Source organism: Aythya fuligula, chromosome 3, assembly GCF_009819795.1.
Source record: "Aythya fuligula isolate bAytFul2 chromosome 3, bAytFul2.pri, whole genome shotgun sequence".
In the NCBI taxonomy this organism is placed as follows: Eukaryota; Metazoa; Chordata; class Aves; order Anseriformes; family Anatidae; genus Aythya; species Aythya fuligula.
Window position 1 is genome coordinate 81151217 of NC_045561.1, and position 16718 is coordinate 81167934.

The window sequence follows — 16718 nt, forward strand, 5'->3', positions numbered from 1 at the left end:
TAATACAGTCTGTGCAGTATGGTGCAAGTGCCTAGAGAGCATGTCAGTTCAGCCTACAGAGGGTGCCACAGGACTGGGTGGGTTTCAGCGTCTAGGTCAGGGCACAGGTCTCCCATTGATCTTACATCAAAACTGCTGGCTTCTTGTGTATGTCTTGGATATCTGAGGGTATCTAAAATGGCATTGGACTCCAGTGCTGTTGCAAATGAGTCTTTCTGTTCACCAGACAGCTCTGCAGATTGTCCTGCCTGAGCTGACCTGAGGCTTCAGTCTGGTTACATAAATATGTATGTCCAGTACCAGGGTGATTTGAAGTATGAGAGACATCTACTTAGGTTGGCAGACCAGATGCAGGAGCAGCACATGGAGACTGGGCAGAATCATTAAAGATGCCTCAAATGACCTCAAGCTTATAGGGTTCAGGCAGCTGAATTGATTGTCCTGTGTTCGATGGCAATCGAGTGTAGGCCTAGCTCACAAGGAAACACCAGAATGTTTGTGTCTTATTTTTGGGTCAAATTTCCTGTCTAATACAATAGCAACTGGACAACTGAGCAGCTGACTGTGGTGATGTTTTTTTGTTTTGTTTGTTTGTTTGTTTGTTTTGTTTGTTTGTTTTTGCTTGTTTGTTTGTTTGTTTTTGCTTTTAAGACTTAGTTTTCAATTAAAAAAAAAAAAGGAAGGAAACATATTAATTCTGTAATCTGTTGCAGAAACATGTGGCACACATTCAAAATACATGAGAGCTGCTTACCCTACAAAAACTTTTCCAAACCACTATACTATTGTCACAGTAAGTGAGAATTTGTTATTTATACTTTTCTTTATCTATATGACACAGAAAAGATTTTGTGGTACCAAGGAATTAACTAATCTTTTTGTGGAACATAGGAACTTAGGCTATAGAAGTGATATAGAAAGAGACATGCTGAGATAGTACATGCAGCATTGTAGAAGGAAAGAGGCATACCTACGTGTTTATGTAGGTATGTCATCTGATTCTGGCCTATGAACCTGTTATTCCTGATCTTTGTCAGTCTAATTGGATAGGGGTGAATAGGGGTGAGGGCGCTGCCGTTTGATGAGTGTCTGTGTTAGGATGGGTTTGGCAGCTGATACGTAACCATGTGACATATCTGATACTTAATCTATAGCATATCAGCTTTTAATGGGGTTGTGGAGAAAACAGAGAAACTGAAAGAGAACTTGCAAGGCACGTTGAATTTACTGGAAGTAATCTGATGAACTATGTGAGATAGGAAATGTATTCTGTTTCTGTGATAAAACAGCCATAAAATAATTGCAATACTTGCAACATAGTTTAGGTTTCATTTGATTTTAAGATTTATAGTTTTATGTTTGTTTGTTTTCATTTTGCAGGGATTGTATCCAGAATCTCATGGTATTATTGATAACAACATTTATGATGTAGACTTGAACAAACACTTCTCACTTTCAGGGACTGAAAAATTCCAGCCTGAGTGGTGGAAGGGACAGCCGGTAGGTTTACCTTCCATTCATAGTGTTCCTCTATGTCTAAGGGATCATGTGTCATATTATAAAACAAAACAAAAAGAGAATAAAATGCAAAGTTGTGTGATGTACTTGCAGTACATACTAAATGTCCTTTAGGGTTCATATTATAGGCTGCCTACAAAACAGTTTTCTTTCTGAAGGTAAAAGAACTCTTAAAATGTTGACTCAGAGACTTTAAGAATTCTCTTAATGGGACGGTTTCTGAAAAATCCTTAAATATTTTGGTTGTTATCGAAATGGTATTCTTGCCACAGGAAACCTTAGTAAATTTTTGATAGGGTTTTATTTTGTAGGTTGTATTTGCTTGTTTGGTTGGTTAGTTAGTTTTTGACAATTAGCTAAACAATGAAATTTGCAAATCTATTTCCAAAGTATATCCATTTAAAAATACACTTATAAAGTCCAGGCATATAAAAACAAGGAATAGGATAGCAAGAAACTTCATTTCCATCTAAATGAATGCTTCTGTGTAAAATGTGGCTCATTTCATCAAGAAAACCTACCTCTTGATTGTATCTGTGGTTATAGCTAATATTATAAATTTACTAGAAATACCAAGTAGTACAAAAATAGAAAAAAATTATTTACATGTGTAGTATATGCTTAATGTATATGTTTAACATACATATATATTTAATTATATACACACATACAGATTACATATTTATATATATATGTGTGTAGTCGTGTTTATAGTATACCCAAGTATACAAATTTTGGTGCTGTTGTTTTCTGAAGGATTCAGTAGGGACCACAACTGCACTCTTTAGAATGAAGAGAAATATACCCTGTAATAATAAAATTATATAACTAGAAACCATATCTTCCATCTTTATGATTCATTCCACTGGATCCACATATCCATTCTGCAGGATATGTCATTGGGAAAAAGGACACACTACCTGTTGGCAGCTATGGAAATACCTGTATGATTTTTTTTTCCTGAGAATTCCCAAGAAACTGCAGCATACTCACTCCCATGCTACCAATGTTTCTTCAGAATGTGTACACAGAAAACAAACTTCAAATCTGATACATTTGTTAGGCAACATGATGATTTGTTAGATACATGATGTATGAAAGAAGAAAGAAATGTATACCTGCAGCCCATATTTCTGATCCAATCATGTATTTTGATTCTGGTGATCTGAGGCCCTCCAGTTGTGTAAATGCAATAAAATAATTTGTTTATATCTTTATCCATAGATGTGGCTGACAGCAATGTACCAAGGTTTGAAAGCAGGAACATTCTTTTGGCCAGGCTCTGATGTTCCCATTAATGGTACATACCCGGACTTGTACAATATATACAACAAGTAAGTTTTTATAAGGCTTGTGGAAAATGCCCCTAAATTACTCCAAAAATACAAATTGTCATATAAAAGTTGAAGGAATTAAATACCTAAATAACTTAATTTAATAATTACAATTTTAAACAACAGTCTGAGTGGCAAGTGCCATATCACATAGTCCCGTGTTTGCCATGGAACTGCCATTAATAGTTAAAAATTTCAAATCCATTTAGGTGATTCACAATAAGAAAGACAAAAAGTACTATATGTTCTCCTCTCCTAGATGGTTTTGAAAGTTTCAGCCAAGTGCAAACCACCAATTTCCCACTGAGAAGGCATCCCGTAAATAGTAGCCACCTACAAGCTATACCAAAGACTACCATAGTTTCACACATAAAGTCTAAAATCTACACATAATGACTAACTCTTTGAAAGTACTTGTACTTGATAATAAGTTTTCACATAACCTGTGCCTTAACTAACTTGGAAACACTGGCAAAAGGTTATAGAAGGCAGGAACTAACTGAAGAAAGGACACTGCATAGGGAAGCTACTGAAGGAAGATGACCTTTAGACTGAGTAATTTTTCATCTTTTGGAAGGCATTGGTATTAGCAATTATTTTTTTTTTAATTTTTATTTTTTGTGATTTCAGTAAATCTCTCATGGTTCTGTACATTTACAAAGCTATTCTAAAGTTAGTATATAATTGTAAGGCTGTATTGATAACAAATTACTTATTACTGGTATCTTACTAAGATATGTCATTCTTGAAATACAATACATTGACTTTATTATGTTACTAGAGTAATATAGTAACATAGTAACTAGGTGGACTCTTTCTCTGTACTTATATTCCTTGGAATTGGGAGGGCAAATCAGAAAGGGCTTGTTGACATATCTTTCTGTTTGTTTCAGTTCAGTTGCATATGAAGAGAGAATTTCAGGAATACTGAAATGGCTTGATTATAACAAATCTGAAAGGTAAGATCCTAGTGGTTTGTAAGAGTACAGCTTGGAATGGTTGTAATACGTTGCAGATGAACTTTCTATTAGTGTTTCTGAAACATGGAATCTCCCATGTTTTGCCATCTCAGATGAGAATTTGCTGAACATGACCTTGTAGTATAAGTATAGTTAATGATTTTCAACATAAGATTGTGGATGCAATGTACCTGAATGGAATGTACTGTTTTTTAAGTTTTCCTTTATTGTTTTGTTTTATGCCCTAGGTGAAACATGTAACATTCAGTTTCTAGGCTGAGTGTAGGATTTTGTAGGAAAGGTCTTACACAAGAAAGGTTAAATATCTGAAAGTAATTGCAGACAGTAATTCAGAATGAAAAGCAGATGTCTGTACTGGTTGTGGTAGTGTGGGTATTACTATGTTTGCATGTATCAGAGAATGACAAAGTAGAAGACTTTTACATCTTCTAAATGACACAAGATTCTGAATACTGTAGTGATCTAGGACTGTAACTTGGCAGTTAGATGCCCAATAGATTTGTATCTGTTGCAGTTGTTTAAATGAAATAATGACAGATTAAGTATCATTTGTGTGTGTTTTTAAATAGAATTTTAGATTACCATGCTGAACTTTGTAACATGTAAACAAGTGAAATCTTTTATATGATGATTTGTTACCAAAGTCCTCATATTTGCAGTTAGGAGACACTTTCTAGAGCCTCACCACTTGAGCAGGATAAGGTCATTTTAGTGGTAGTTCCATTTTTATCTCAAGGAACAGCTTGCTTTGTTCTCTAAGATCCTGAGGTTTTACTGAGTGATTTCTTTAAAGACACTGGATACTGTTTCTTAAAATGTAATTCCAAATAAAATAGTCCATGTTGATTAATTACAAAAGTCAGAGGAAGGTAGATGATTATAGTTACTGTTTTTGCTTTTTCTTTTTTTCTTAAGGTTAGAGGAAATTACTTAAAATTATATTTGTATTTCCTTTTATTTCAAATGAGGTTTTGTTTTTTCAATGCTGTCTCCAAATTTTCATAATATTTCCTTTTTATTTATTTGTAACTTGAGGCCTGATTTCTACACTTTGTATGTTGAAGAACCAGATTCTTCTGGCCATTCATTTGGACCAGTTAGTGCTGGCGTAAGTAGTTTTTGTGTTTTTCCTAGACTAAATATCACTAAAAATGGTGCCGTACTATAAACTTATCTGATTTATAAACTTGGAAAGTATACTAGATCAAAAATTACCATGACTGTTTTCTGAGTTTTCATTAAGTTAGGCTCTTGCTTGTGGCTGAGCCCTTAGTTATGATCAGCAGTGTGTGTGAGCCAAAAGAGCCGTAATACAAATGGACTGGCAGAAAATCATTTCTGTTCATAGTGTTACAAATAGTATTAAGTTTAAAGTTGAGTGCATTTAGATGAAACTTCAATTTTATTGACAAGTGATATTTGGAAGCATGTGGCCTAGGAAATTCTCAGAATTGTCTCTTATATATTCATTAACTCTACTTCAGTGTTTGTTAATTTGTATTATTTCCTTTTTATCTGCATGCATGAAAAATGTTCAATCTTTAAGGAGAGACCCAACACATCAGGCTTATCATATCAGCTCCTTCCTAGATTGGTCTTGTGTAATAGCTTTGAAAATGATCTTCCACAGAAGGCTTTCTTGTAGTGGACAAGAACAGAAAAACTGTTCTTTGTAGGACAGTTTTAGGCTCCCTGACTGGAAAGTGAATTCCATTTCTCTTTGTGCACAAAGGGCTTAAAACCCCTTTACTGTATGCATAATTGTATATTTGTGCATTGTCCTTGCATGCAAGATTGTTGAGAGAGTGCAGGTAGGGGAACAAGTAGGGTGCAATTCCTCAGACTCAGTAAAGCGTTGTCCTTTCTGTTTGCTCTTTGAAGGAGACAGTAAGTCAGCTATGCCATTTAGGGAAGAGCCATTCTTTGTGAAGATCTGCAGGGTGGGTTGTGATGGATTTCTCCCATATTACTTCAGTGGTGGTGTGGTTCTCCAAACTGCTCCAGCATGGGTCCCCCACGGGTGGGCAGCAGCTGCCCCCGGACCCCCTGCTCCTGTGTGGGCTCCTCTCCACTGGCTGCAGCTCCAGCCCGGGGCCTGCTCCTGTGGGGGCTCTCCATGGGCTGCAGCCTCCTCCAGGCCACATCCACCTGCTCCACTGGGGGCTCCTCCATGGGCTGCAGCGTGGAGATCTGCTCCATGTGGGACCCATGGGCTGCAGGGGGACAGCCTCCCCCTGGTGTCCCCTGGGGGACAACAGGGGCCTCGCCATGGGCCACAGGGAAACTGCTGCTGTGGTACCTGGAGCACCTCCTGCTGCACAGACCTGGGGGTCTGCAGGGCTGGTTCTCACTCCTCTCTCCCAGCTGCTGTTGCACAGCAGTTTTTTCCCTTTCTTAAATCTGCTCTCGCAGAGGTGCAGACATCTCTTATTGGCTCGGCTCTGGCCAGCGGCAGGTCCCTTTGAAGCCATATGAAACTGGCCCTTATCTAACATAAGGCAGCTGCTGAATTCTTCTCACAGAGGCCACCCCTGCAGACCCCCACTACCAAAACCTTGCCATGTAAATTCAGTACACATAGTCAGTGATTTTCTGTAGGAAGCTTGAAGGAACTCTGTATTGGAGAAGGGCACCATGTTTCCTTAGATGCTATAGTTAACAAGTGTATGTAAATGTTTTTGAAATGCTGCTTGTTATTAATACGACGACATTCTCATGCTACAATGACAGTTTAATTGTCATTGTCATTAATTTTCATAAATGTCAAAGACATTTAATATTATAAATCTTATATTTTATATAAATTGGGGGTAAGGAAAAAATTATCTGAATGTGTTACATTTTTATTTTAATAAACATATTTTAAAGCTTAAGTAATAGAAAAAAATCTAATGTGAGTCTTTAAAATGTACTTAGTGTAGCAAATTCTGTGGTAGAGTATTGGAATTTTGCACATCTTTACTCTAATGGTGATGGTAAATTGCACTGGAGCAGAAGAAATAAAGGAGCAATATGAACAGCATGAAAGCTGACAGAAAAACTTGCTTTTTTCAGACTTTGATTTAAGTGATAACTTGATTAAGTGATAACTTGAAATCAGCAACAAAGGAAAGTTCTAATGAACCTTGTTTCTCTCACAGGTAATCAAAGCCTTACAGCTAGCAGATCAAACACTAGGAATGCTAATGGAGGGACTTAAACAGAGAAACCTGCACAATTGTGTAAATCTCATTGTTTTAGCTGATCATGGTAATGTATATAATTTCGTTTTTCAACGTAAACTTCACTGAGTCATTGCTTTCTTTCTCTTCTAATATGTGTGCTTACTAGTTTTAATCAATTTTATAAATCACTTTATGGTATCTTGAAATGTAACTGTTTCTGTATTGTTCTCTAGGGATGGATAAGACCTACTGCAGCCAATTAGAATACATGACTGATTACTTCGAGAAGGTTAATTTCTACATATATGCTGGGCCTGCAGCTCGCATTCGAGCAAGCAATGTTCCTCAGGACTATTATACTTGTAAGTGTGGACCAATCCTGGGATTGCACAAGCACTATAACAGGAAATAAACAAACAAAACTTTCTGTATCAGGGAAAAGAAGGGAGAGAGGTAAACCATGGAAGAGCTCTATTCAGGGAGTTTAGAGAATTCATAAAGTATTCTAAAAGGCATAATTATAGCAGATTTTAATTAAAAGCTGGAATCCTATTGTACTTTCTTTGATCTTTTCTAATTGTATTTATATTTATAGACACAGCATTTATACAACCTGAAGCAGACTTTCCTTGGCTTAAGTAACAGACTAAGTCAGATAGGAACAGAGTAACAAAGTATACTGAGGAGTCCAGAGGAGCGAATAATGATGTTTATTATGTGTTTTATTTTCTATATAATTGTTGACTTATTTCTTCTAATGGTCTTACTCTTTCTGAAAGAATTTTCTTTCTGTAAAGTGCTCTGATTTGTATTTTAGAAAGCTAATGTCAAAAGACTGAAGTTACTCTTCTAAAACATGGAAGGTGAAAATGCTAAAACAGACTGGATTCTTTGTGACTGCTGCTGGAATTGGAATACTAGACAAGCGGTCCAGGTCCAATTCAATGTAAAGAACATTCTATTTCAAACTGAGGTTTGTAGGGAGAAAAAAAAAATTGGTTTTCATGATTTATCAGCTTTAGGTGTAGGCAGTCATTACCATAACTTTTCAACAGTCTTTCCTGATGTACCCAAAGTACCAGGTATTGTCACAGGCTATCATGTATACAGGCAGTTATTCTTGGAAACATAGCATTCCTATCCATGGAAGGTTATGTTACCATAATCTTCACAAGCTAACAAAGAAATTTAATTTTACAGGGAAAAAGTGTGTTGAAATTTTTCTAGCAAGGCTTTGGACCTTCAACGATTTTAATGTATGCTGATTGATCTTTTCTTTTTAACAGTTGACTCAGAAGGAATTGTTAAAAACCTCACAGTGAGTAAATATTTTAATATTTTTTCCTCGTAGTTCCTCTTAATAGGAATCTGACCAAAAAACATAGTTTGTAAAAAACTGAGATTATAGTGCCCTTTTAAATAGTGTATTGTAGTGTACCACAGGAGGTAGTTCTAGAAGTTGTTCAAAAATAGTACACAAATGAGTGCTGTGCTGTATTTCTGTTCAAAGCGAAGAAGTTTTCTGAGCTTCACTTTGAAATGGAAGAAATAGCTGACTTCAGATGGAGAAAGTAAGATATATCTTCATTATAGAACAGAATACAACACAGTGGTGCTTTAAATAATAGACATCCTGTTAGCTCTGTATCACAAGGGCTGCACCCAGGCTAGGTTAAAGCAAATTTTCCATGCAACAGATTTTGACATTGTGGAGTACATTGCCACAGGGTTTTGTAGAGGCTTACTATATAAATAAGAAGGGAAGATTTTAGATGACTTTAAGAAGGACAGGCCTGTAAGGGCTGTTAAACATGATGCACAAGTAAGCCTAGAGGAAGCTGAACAGGTACAAGAAAGAATATTAATTTAATACTTGACTTGTTTGTATATGCTTTCTTTATACTTCAGTATCTGGTTCTGGCTACTGTTGGAAACAGAGTACTGGGCAAGACGGACCTTTGGCATGAGGAAGTATGGCTTTTTCAGGATCTTTTATGGCATATGACTTGAGTACTTGCAGGACTTCTAGGTATGCTGCACTACCACTGGTCTCCATAGTGATAGTTTTGCCATACTTTGTGGGAGTAGCACTTGAGAGCAGGTCCAAGCTTGCCTGTGTCTCCTGTGTAGGCCGTTGCTCCTTCTAGGTGCACTCTGTGGCAGCTGAGTGCTGAAGGATGCAACCAAATGAGTGCAGGATGGAGTGCAAAACATAGGAAGACCAAGACAGTTTCTTTTACTGAAAGGTGATGAGGTAGAACACTGCATATTTTTCTTTATAGTCTTAAGATAGGTAATTCACTGTTGTTTTTGTTTGTTTGTTTGTTCACTTGTTTATTTTAATCAAATTATACATTAACTTGTTATATATGTGGTGTGCAAACTAGCATCCTTGCAGGAAGCCTGATTTTTGTATTTCTTTAAATTTATAATTCACAGTGAATTAAAGATATAAACTGCTCACTCTCTCTGTATTGCCATAATTTTCCTTTATTTCCTTCAATGCCAATTTGTTTCTATTCTGTGACTAGTCCTAGTCCAAGCAGTGGACAGATGTTCTGATACTTCTAGACTGTGTATTTACTCAGCTTGGAAAAGTGCTAGGCTATCTCAGCTGAGTGTATTTCCAATAAACCACCACTGGAGGTCTTCCTGTAACCTCTTGAATAACTCATCTGTGCCATACAACACGTAGCTTGTGCCAGCCACCCGAAGTTCAGAGAGCGGTGAAATTCCTGTTTAAATTCTTATTGATTCTGAATACCTAAGAACATGTCCTTTGTTCCAGCATCCAAAGCAGACGTGGGAGTAGAATATCAGGGGCTGGGAATAGAGGAAGAAGCTTTTTCAGTGTTACATCTTCTACCCCATTGTATGATGCGGAGCCTGTCATACCAAAGAGCATTAGGGTGAAGGCAATAGCAGTTTCTGCATGTTCTCTACCCTACTTGAAACTGCTACTGGTAATAGTTACAAGGTGAGATGCAACATCTCCGTATTGCAGGAATAATCTGGATTGAGACTTCCTTTCCCCCATCTATTCATAGATAGTTACATCTCGTGTTTTGTCTCTTTCAGGTTGTTAGAAGAAGGGTTTGGGGCAGAGAAGGAAATTGTGGATTGTATGTTAATTAGGTCGATTTCTTCTATTTTTTTTTTTCCCTTTATTAGAGTATCTTCTGCAGAATGATCTCCTCTCCTGAGCTAGCAAACCCACTGAATCCTTATTTGTTTTTCACTGTGCTTCATAGATGACTACCAAGGGACATTTTACTCTCAATTCATACATGAATGTCATTCTGTGCATAGTGTAGAATTCTAGGGCTCAAAGGTGAAGATGTCAGATCAGACTCCAAGTATGCTATAGCTTGTGTGATGCCTGTGTGATAAAACAGGCCCTCTTCTCTGGCTTAATCTGCTTTCTAGCAGCAATTCCCTCAACATTTTAGCTGTTCTGTGTTGTCCCAGATTTCTGAATGGGATCAACACCTCTGAAACATTGCTGTGGTGGTTGCTGGCTGGTGGAGTGGCTCCTGATAACCATATGCAGTTAAATTATTGCAGCATGTTGTATGGTTTCCATTAGTGTCTTGATGGCAAACTCCTTCATGGTATGCCTGTTAATATAGCAGTTAAAATAGTAAATGTGGATGTCAGAGCTAAGGTCTGTAGCTAATAGCGGAGCACTAGACATCTACATGTTCAATCTTGCAACTAAAACTCTAGACAGTACTATGTTATGTATATTTGGTTTTCTTTGTTGCTTATTGAATGGTAAAGTAATAGAAGATGACAGAAAATCATGAACTACCTAGGAACTTTCTCTTGTAGTTTGTGAACTTACATATGAGATGCCAGTGACACTAGTACGAATGTACAGAGTAAACATTACTACTAAATGTCTTTCAGCCTTAGCAGTGCTTTTACCACAATATTGGTAAGGTTACTATAATTCCATTGCCTCTTGGGCTGAAAATGAGATAGGCAGGGTTATTGGAGCTCTCTACAAACTGTTTGTGATAATACTCAATGATGGATTTATTTTTGATACTGCACAAATCTGACTGGGCCCTTTCTTGTTGTGCAGTGCAAAAGATCCCCTCAGCACTTCAAGCCTTATCTGACACCTAACCTGCCAAAACGGTTCCATTATGCTAACAACATTCGTATTGACAAAGTTCATCTTCTGGTGGATCGACAGTGGCTGGCTGTAAGGTACCATCATGTTTGTGACTTTTTTCCTTTTCATTTCATTCATTGATGCCTCCGTTCTTGTTTTGTAAGACTTGCAGTGTTACATTTATTTTTTTTTTTCAAGTGTAAAAATGAATAATGTAAGCTAAGAATGCATTTTAGTATGATTGAAATCTTAAGTCTAGTCAAAGAAGTCTTGTACTCCAGAACAAATTTTTACAGAAAAAACAACAGCAGTGGCAACAACAAAAAAGCTATTAAAAAAAAAGTCTCAAAAATAATGCAGTTAAAAGTGTTACACAAATCCTTCCTAGTATCTAGACCTTTTCCTGGTGTCAAGGTCATCCTCTCACTGTTCTGGGCCCTTATGACTTCAGTCTGCTGTCCAGAAATTGGCATTATTATCCTTCATCAGTAGGAATATGATGCCGATGTTTCTTTTTCTTCACTCTGAGGTCATTTTTATATGTATGCTAACACACTTCTATAACTTCGTCATCCTTCACTGGTCTCCAAGTCAACACTACATCTCATTCTACTGTGTATAGTGTACTTTACATGTGTTAAATACTTGTTCCTGTTCTCTTTTTTACTTCTACATATGGCTATATTAGTTTCCAGATCTACATGTCTTTGATAACTCACCAAAACACTGGTGAGTTGTTTGTAGCCTTGGGGTCTCCAGAGGCCAGCTTGGGCAAGTCTGTAGTCATCTCATGTCTGTAGTCTTCTGTGCTATGCTCCGTGTCTCCCCTTTTCCAGGTCCTCTGCTACTGTACCAGGTCAGTTTTTCTCCACACTACATCATTACCTCAGAACTGTAAATATCTCATTCTACACAGAATAACTAATTTTTGCTGCTGTCTATATAAAAAACTATGTAAAATTCAGGACAATGTTGGTGGTGTAAGTAGCAATACTGTATTTCTGAGATACAGGGCTACAATAGCAAAACTATGATCTGACTTGGAATTTCAAGGCTATTCAAATACTAGAAAATGCCTGATCAGTACATAACTTGATTGTTTATTTTGGTGCAACCAAATAATTGTCCTGAACCTAAAAAGAAATGCCCAGTGAAAAATATCACATTCATTTTTTCTTTTTAGCTGTGCTTGAGTGTTCTTGTGCCTTTGAAAACAGGGTACATAGGTCTTACAAGTATGTGTTGAATAAATAAAAGATGACTATGTCCTTATCTTTCCAGGTATCTCAGCAACAGTTAAATTAATACAAGCATTAGTCACCATAAGTCAGAGTATTTTGGCATGTTAATAATTCTATAACCCCTTCCCACATGCACATCTCTCCTTCAAGATCACCCTTTTAAGATACATGATGAGATTGCACTCTCTTGTAAGGCAAAATCCCTTGCAGTCTTATTTGTGTTGTTCCACAGAAGATAACAGATAAATTTTCCTATTACGGCTTTTATATTAAGTTGCTGATACCAAGGAATATAACTGAAGAATTCTTCCTAAGAAGATTACACTGTTGTGAAAGTTCTTGCTGAGTAAAGGCCTCAGTCAAAAACAGGCATTTATTCAATTTATTTTGAAAACATTGATTCACTGTACACTCCATAGTTGTCTAGAATACATTTTGTTTCTGTCGATAGCAAACTGTGGTATAAGATGGAGAGTTCTTCATAAACATGAACACAGGATGAGCAAAAAGCAGTACAATATTATTTCAGAGTCAGTTCTGAGGATGTTGTTAAGAGTGCAGTGATTTAGGATGACTCTTACTATCTGCCTCTATTTGTGACGTTTTAATTCACAGTGTGTGATGGTTTCTTCTTAGGGACAACAGTTACACGTTTTGTGATGGAGGTAACCATGGCTATGACAATGAATTTAAAAGTATGGAGGTAAGATGATTTCTATTCAAGTCTTGTGTCTTCTCATGAAGAAAATCAGAATGTGGTAGACGAACCAGGAGAATATATAGTAGTTTTAGCCTTGTGCTTTTTCTTACCTGTCATCCAGACATGTAAACTGTGAACATGTATAGGATTCACATATTGGTATTGCCTTTCATCAGTGTGTACAAGTCCAGCTACTTTGGGATCCTGTAGTAAAACTTGTCATGGCTCACCTTAACTCCATGGAACCAGTAAACCAAGCATACTGTGTTCAGATGTGGAACGCTAAGTTCTTTCCTTTTCTACTGAAGCAATGACTGAAAAATCTCCATAAGCTCTGGGAATCCAATTGAATATCTGAAAGCCTGTGTGCTCAGATAAACTAAATCTCATTTTCTCTGCTTGTCTTACAAGCCTTAGGCATGTCATCAGGGCAAAAAGATCATTAATATAGCCTGTATATTAATATAGCCTATTTTGAAATTTTGTCTCTTTCATGTCCTGTAACAGGTCTATTTAGAAGTCTTGAGCTTTTGAGCTCAAGAAGATATGTATTATCCATGTACTTTCTGTGATGTGAACCTTTAAGTAAGGTCAAGTACACCTCTACTAGTCCCATATCCTGTGCTTAATAATGAGATTCTTCCAGGTCTTCACAACTGTATTAAAACCACATGTCAATATACTGATCAGAATTGCACTCAGTGTTTGTGTTGGAAAAAAAAATAAATTCTGCTTGATGTAGAGACATTAATCATAGATAATCTTATGCTGCTGGCACAACGACTGATTAAAAATATTTCTTTATAAAGTAGTAATATGTCTTAATATTGTCTTCAAAAATATATTAAAAATTCCTTTTCTATTGTGAGAACATACGAATATTATTGTAGAACAGATTGTTGTCCTGTTTAGTCATGTTTCCTGCCATCTCATAGGAGAGAGCTCAGACGGCTTGTGAAGCAGTAGAAACTGATGTGGGACTGTAGGTAGTATCAGTGTTCCATTAAAATGCTTACAGATCCCAGCAAGGGATGTCCAGTACTAAATTGTACTGTTGGCGTTACTGACTTAGGTCTCAGCAAAGCTTGAGATGGGTCTCCCCAGTTCCCTAATGCTGGCTGTTGCCACAGCAATCGGCTCCTAAGTTATCCAAAGATTTTTGAGAATGCAAAAAAAATACAAAACCAAACCTTATATTTCTGGCTCAATATTAGCATTTAAATAGGATCTGTGAGTGCCAAAACTCTGTGTTTATTGAAGTTGTTACCAACTTTTGCAATGAAAATATAAAAATGTGTGAATTTGAAACACAACAAGCAATAATTTTCCTAAGTATGTGTCAAAATATTAAAAAAAAGATAAAATATTTTTTCTTAAAATTATATGTAATGGGCAAAATTTGCCTATTTTATCAGAGTAATCCTGTATTGTAACTTATGACAGTGATAAGACTATTTTGGTCCAGTGTCCCCATTTGCATGAAATACAACTGAATTGTTTTTTTAATTTGGGTTCCTTTAAATAGATTTTTTTTTTCCAATCTAGGCTATATTCCTAGGATATGGCCCAAGTTTTAAAGACAAAACAGAAGTGGATCCTTTTGAAAACATCGAGGTTTACAACCTTATGTGTGGTGAGTAGAAACAATCTAGTACTTAAGGTGATAAACCAGCAGTGCTTTCAAATACCAGTGTTGTGTGAGAAAAAGAAGAGTAACGAAAAGTTTGGTGAATTCATTCAAAAGCTAGTTTTTTTCTCATACAATATGGAAGCCATGCTGTTTTGCTTACTATAAGGTGCTGAAAGATTAACTGCCAGAAATTATTCTGCTTTGGAGGTTGTTACTGACTGCAATAGAAGTCCACTAAAGAACCATGGAGAAGTGCTCCTGCCATGTGGGTTTGCTGTCAAAGTGGTGTCTGTAGAATCATTTGGGGATCATAGAATCATGGAATCATAGAATATCCCAAGTTGGAAGGGACCCATAAGGATCATGAAGTCCAACTCCTGATAAGATAAGAACCTTTTAGAGAGTTACAACTCTTGCTCATAGCTTCAGATGAACCATAGCAGCCATGACAGTAAGCAATTAGGAAGTATGTTCTTCAGAAAATATGGATTAAAATGCAATAAACTAGTATGCTTACTAGAGTGAGTCCAGAGGAACGCTACTAAAATGATTAGGGGTCTGGAGCAGCTGTTGTATGAGGATGGACTGAGAGCTGGGCCTGTTAAACCTGGAAAAAGAGAAGACTGAGGGGAGATTTCATCAATGTGTATAAATATCTGAAGGGAGGTTCTCAAGAGGATGGAACCAGACCCTTTTCAGTTGTGCCCAGAGATGAGAGGCAGCGGGAAGCACAGGAAGTTCTATCTGAGTATGAGAGGACACTTCTTTACTGTGAGGCTGACAGAGCACTGGCACAGGTTGCCCAGAGAGGCTGTGGAGTCTCCTTCTCTGGAGATATTCAAAACGCACCTGGATGCCATCCTGTGCAATGTGCTCTAGGTGATTCTGTTGGCAGGAGGGTTGGACTAGATGATCTTCAGAGGTCCCTTCCAACCTCAACAGTTCTTTGATTTTGTGACTTGCAAACAAGTTTGTACTCTGCATAAAATCATTTAATCTCAGGAATGTTATGGCAATGTATAAAACTGCATGAACAGTACTCAAGTACATAGATTACCGAATTTTGATGTAGTGGAAGAAGATATCAATGAACCTTTGAAACTGGAAAATTGCAAGATAGTGATAGTTAACTTAATGGTTTAAATAATTGAATAAGCTGTTTGTTCTACATTTAGAAAAAATGCACAGAAAATGCATATTGGTGGAAAGAGAGTCTATTTAAAATGCTATTCTAGTCTTAAAATAGCTTTAAAAATGATTTAAAATTTCAAAATTTCCAACAGATCTGCTACGTATTACACCAGCACCAAACAACGGAACACATGGCAGCTTAAACCACCTGTTAAAAAAACCTTTTTACAATCCTTCACATGCAAAAGAGGAGTCATCTCCTTTATCATGTCCGGTTTCCGATCTGATTCCTGCAGATGAATTGGGATGCACATGCAATAACGTAAGTAGGAACTTTTGAAATCTTTCAATCATCCTTTTCAAGTGTGTTCTCTTTTCTTTGATTTTCCTAAACACTTGATTCATTCTGAAGGATTCTCTGATATTTTACAGATCACAGATCCTTCAGTAGTAAACATGAGGTTAAATCTCACCACAGATGAAAGTAAGTAAAAAGAAATGAAAGGGACAGCAATATTTTTAAATCTATGCCTGTTTTATATTTTAAGTTACTGGTTTCAGTGGGAATTTTTGCAATGTTAATTGCAATTTGAAGTGAAGTAGGTGAGCCAAGTCAGAAGCATAACTGTTTTTCTTGTTTCTCTGCATTTCTTTAAAAGATACTAATTGATACTTTTGTAGTGGCATTTATGCACAAGAACTAGATCTGAATCCCATTAAAATCTTGAGAAAAACCACACAGTTTTCAGTGGAAAGCCCGAGTACTTCTGAACTATATGGCATATCTGTTTTTTGCTATCTTGCAACTGTATGTTTGTCTTTGATGAAAAATTCTCATACTACCATGTTTTTCTATAAGGTTTCTGGAAATTTTATAAAACATTTCAATGTTTGCTAGCC

General features: G+C 36.7%; 1 protein-coding gene across 1 annotated transcript in view; it reads left to right on the plus strand.

Moving 5' to 3' along the window:
- ENPP3 (ectonucleotide pyrophosphatase/phosphodiesterase 3) overlaps window positions 1-16718 on the plus strand; it is a 42210-nt gene that overhangs the window by 13601 nt on the left and 11891 nt on the right. Inside the window, 13 exon segments of the mRNA XM_032185489.1 lie at window positions 714-793; window positions 1381-1500; window positions 2743-2852; window positions 3746-3811; window positions 4868-4940; window positions 6973-7081; window positions 7230-7358; window positions 8283-8314; window positions 11084-11211; window positions 12994-13060; window positions 14603-14690; window positions 15971-16140; window positions 16251-16302. Coding sequence (XP_032041380.1) covers window positions 714-793; window positions 1381-1500; window positions 2743-2852; window positions 3746-3811; window positions 4868-4940; window positions 6973-7081; window positions 7230-7358; window positions 8283-8314; window positions 11084-11211; window positions 12994-13060; window positions 14603-14690; window positions 15971-16140; window positions 16251-16302 — 1224 coding nt within the window.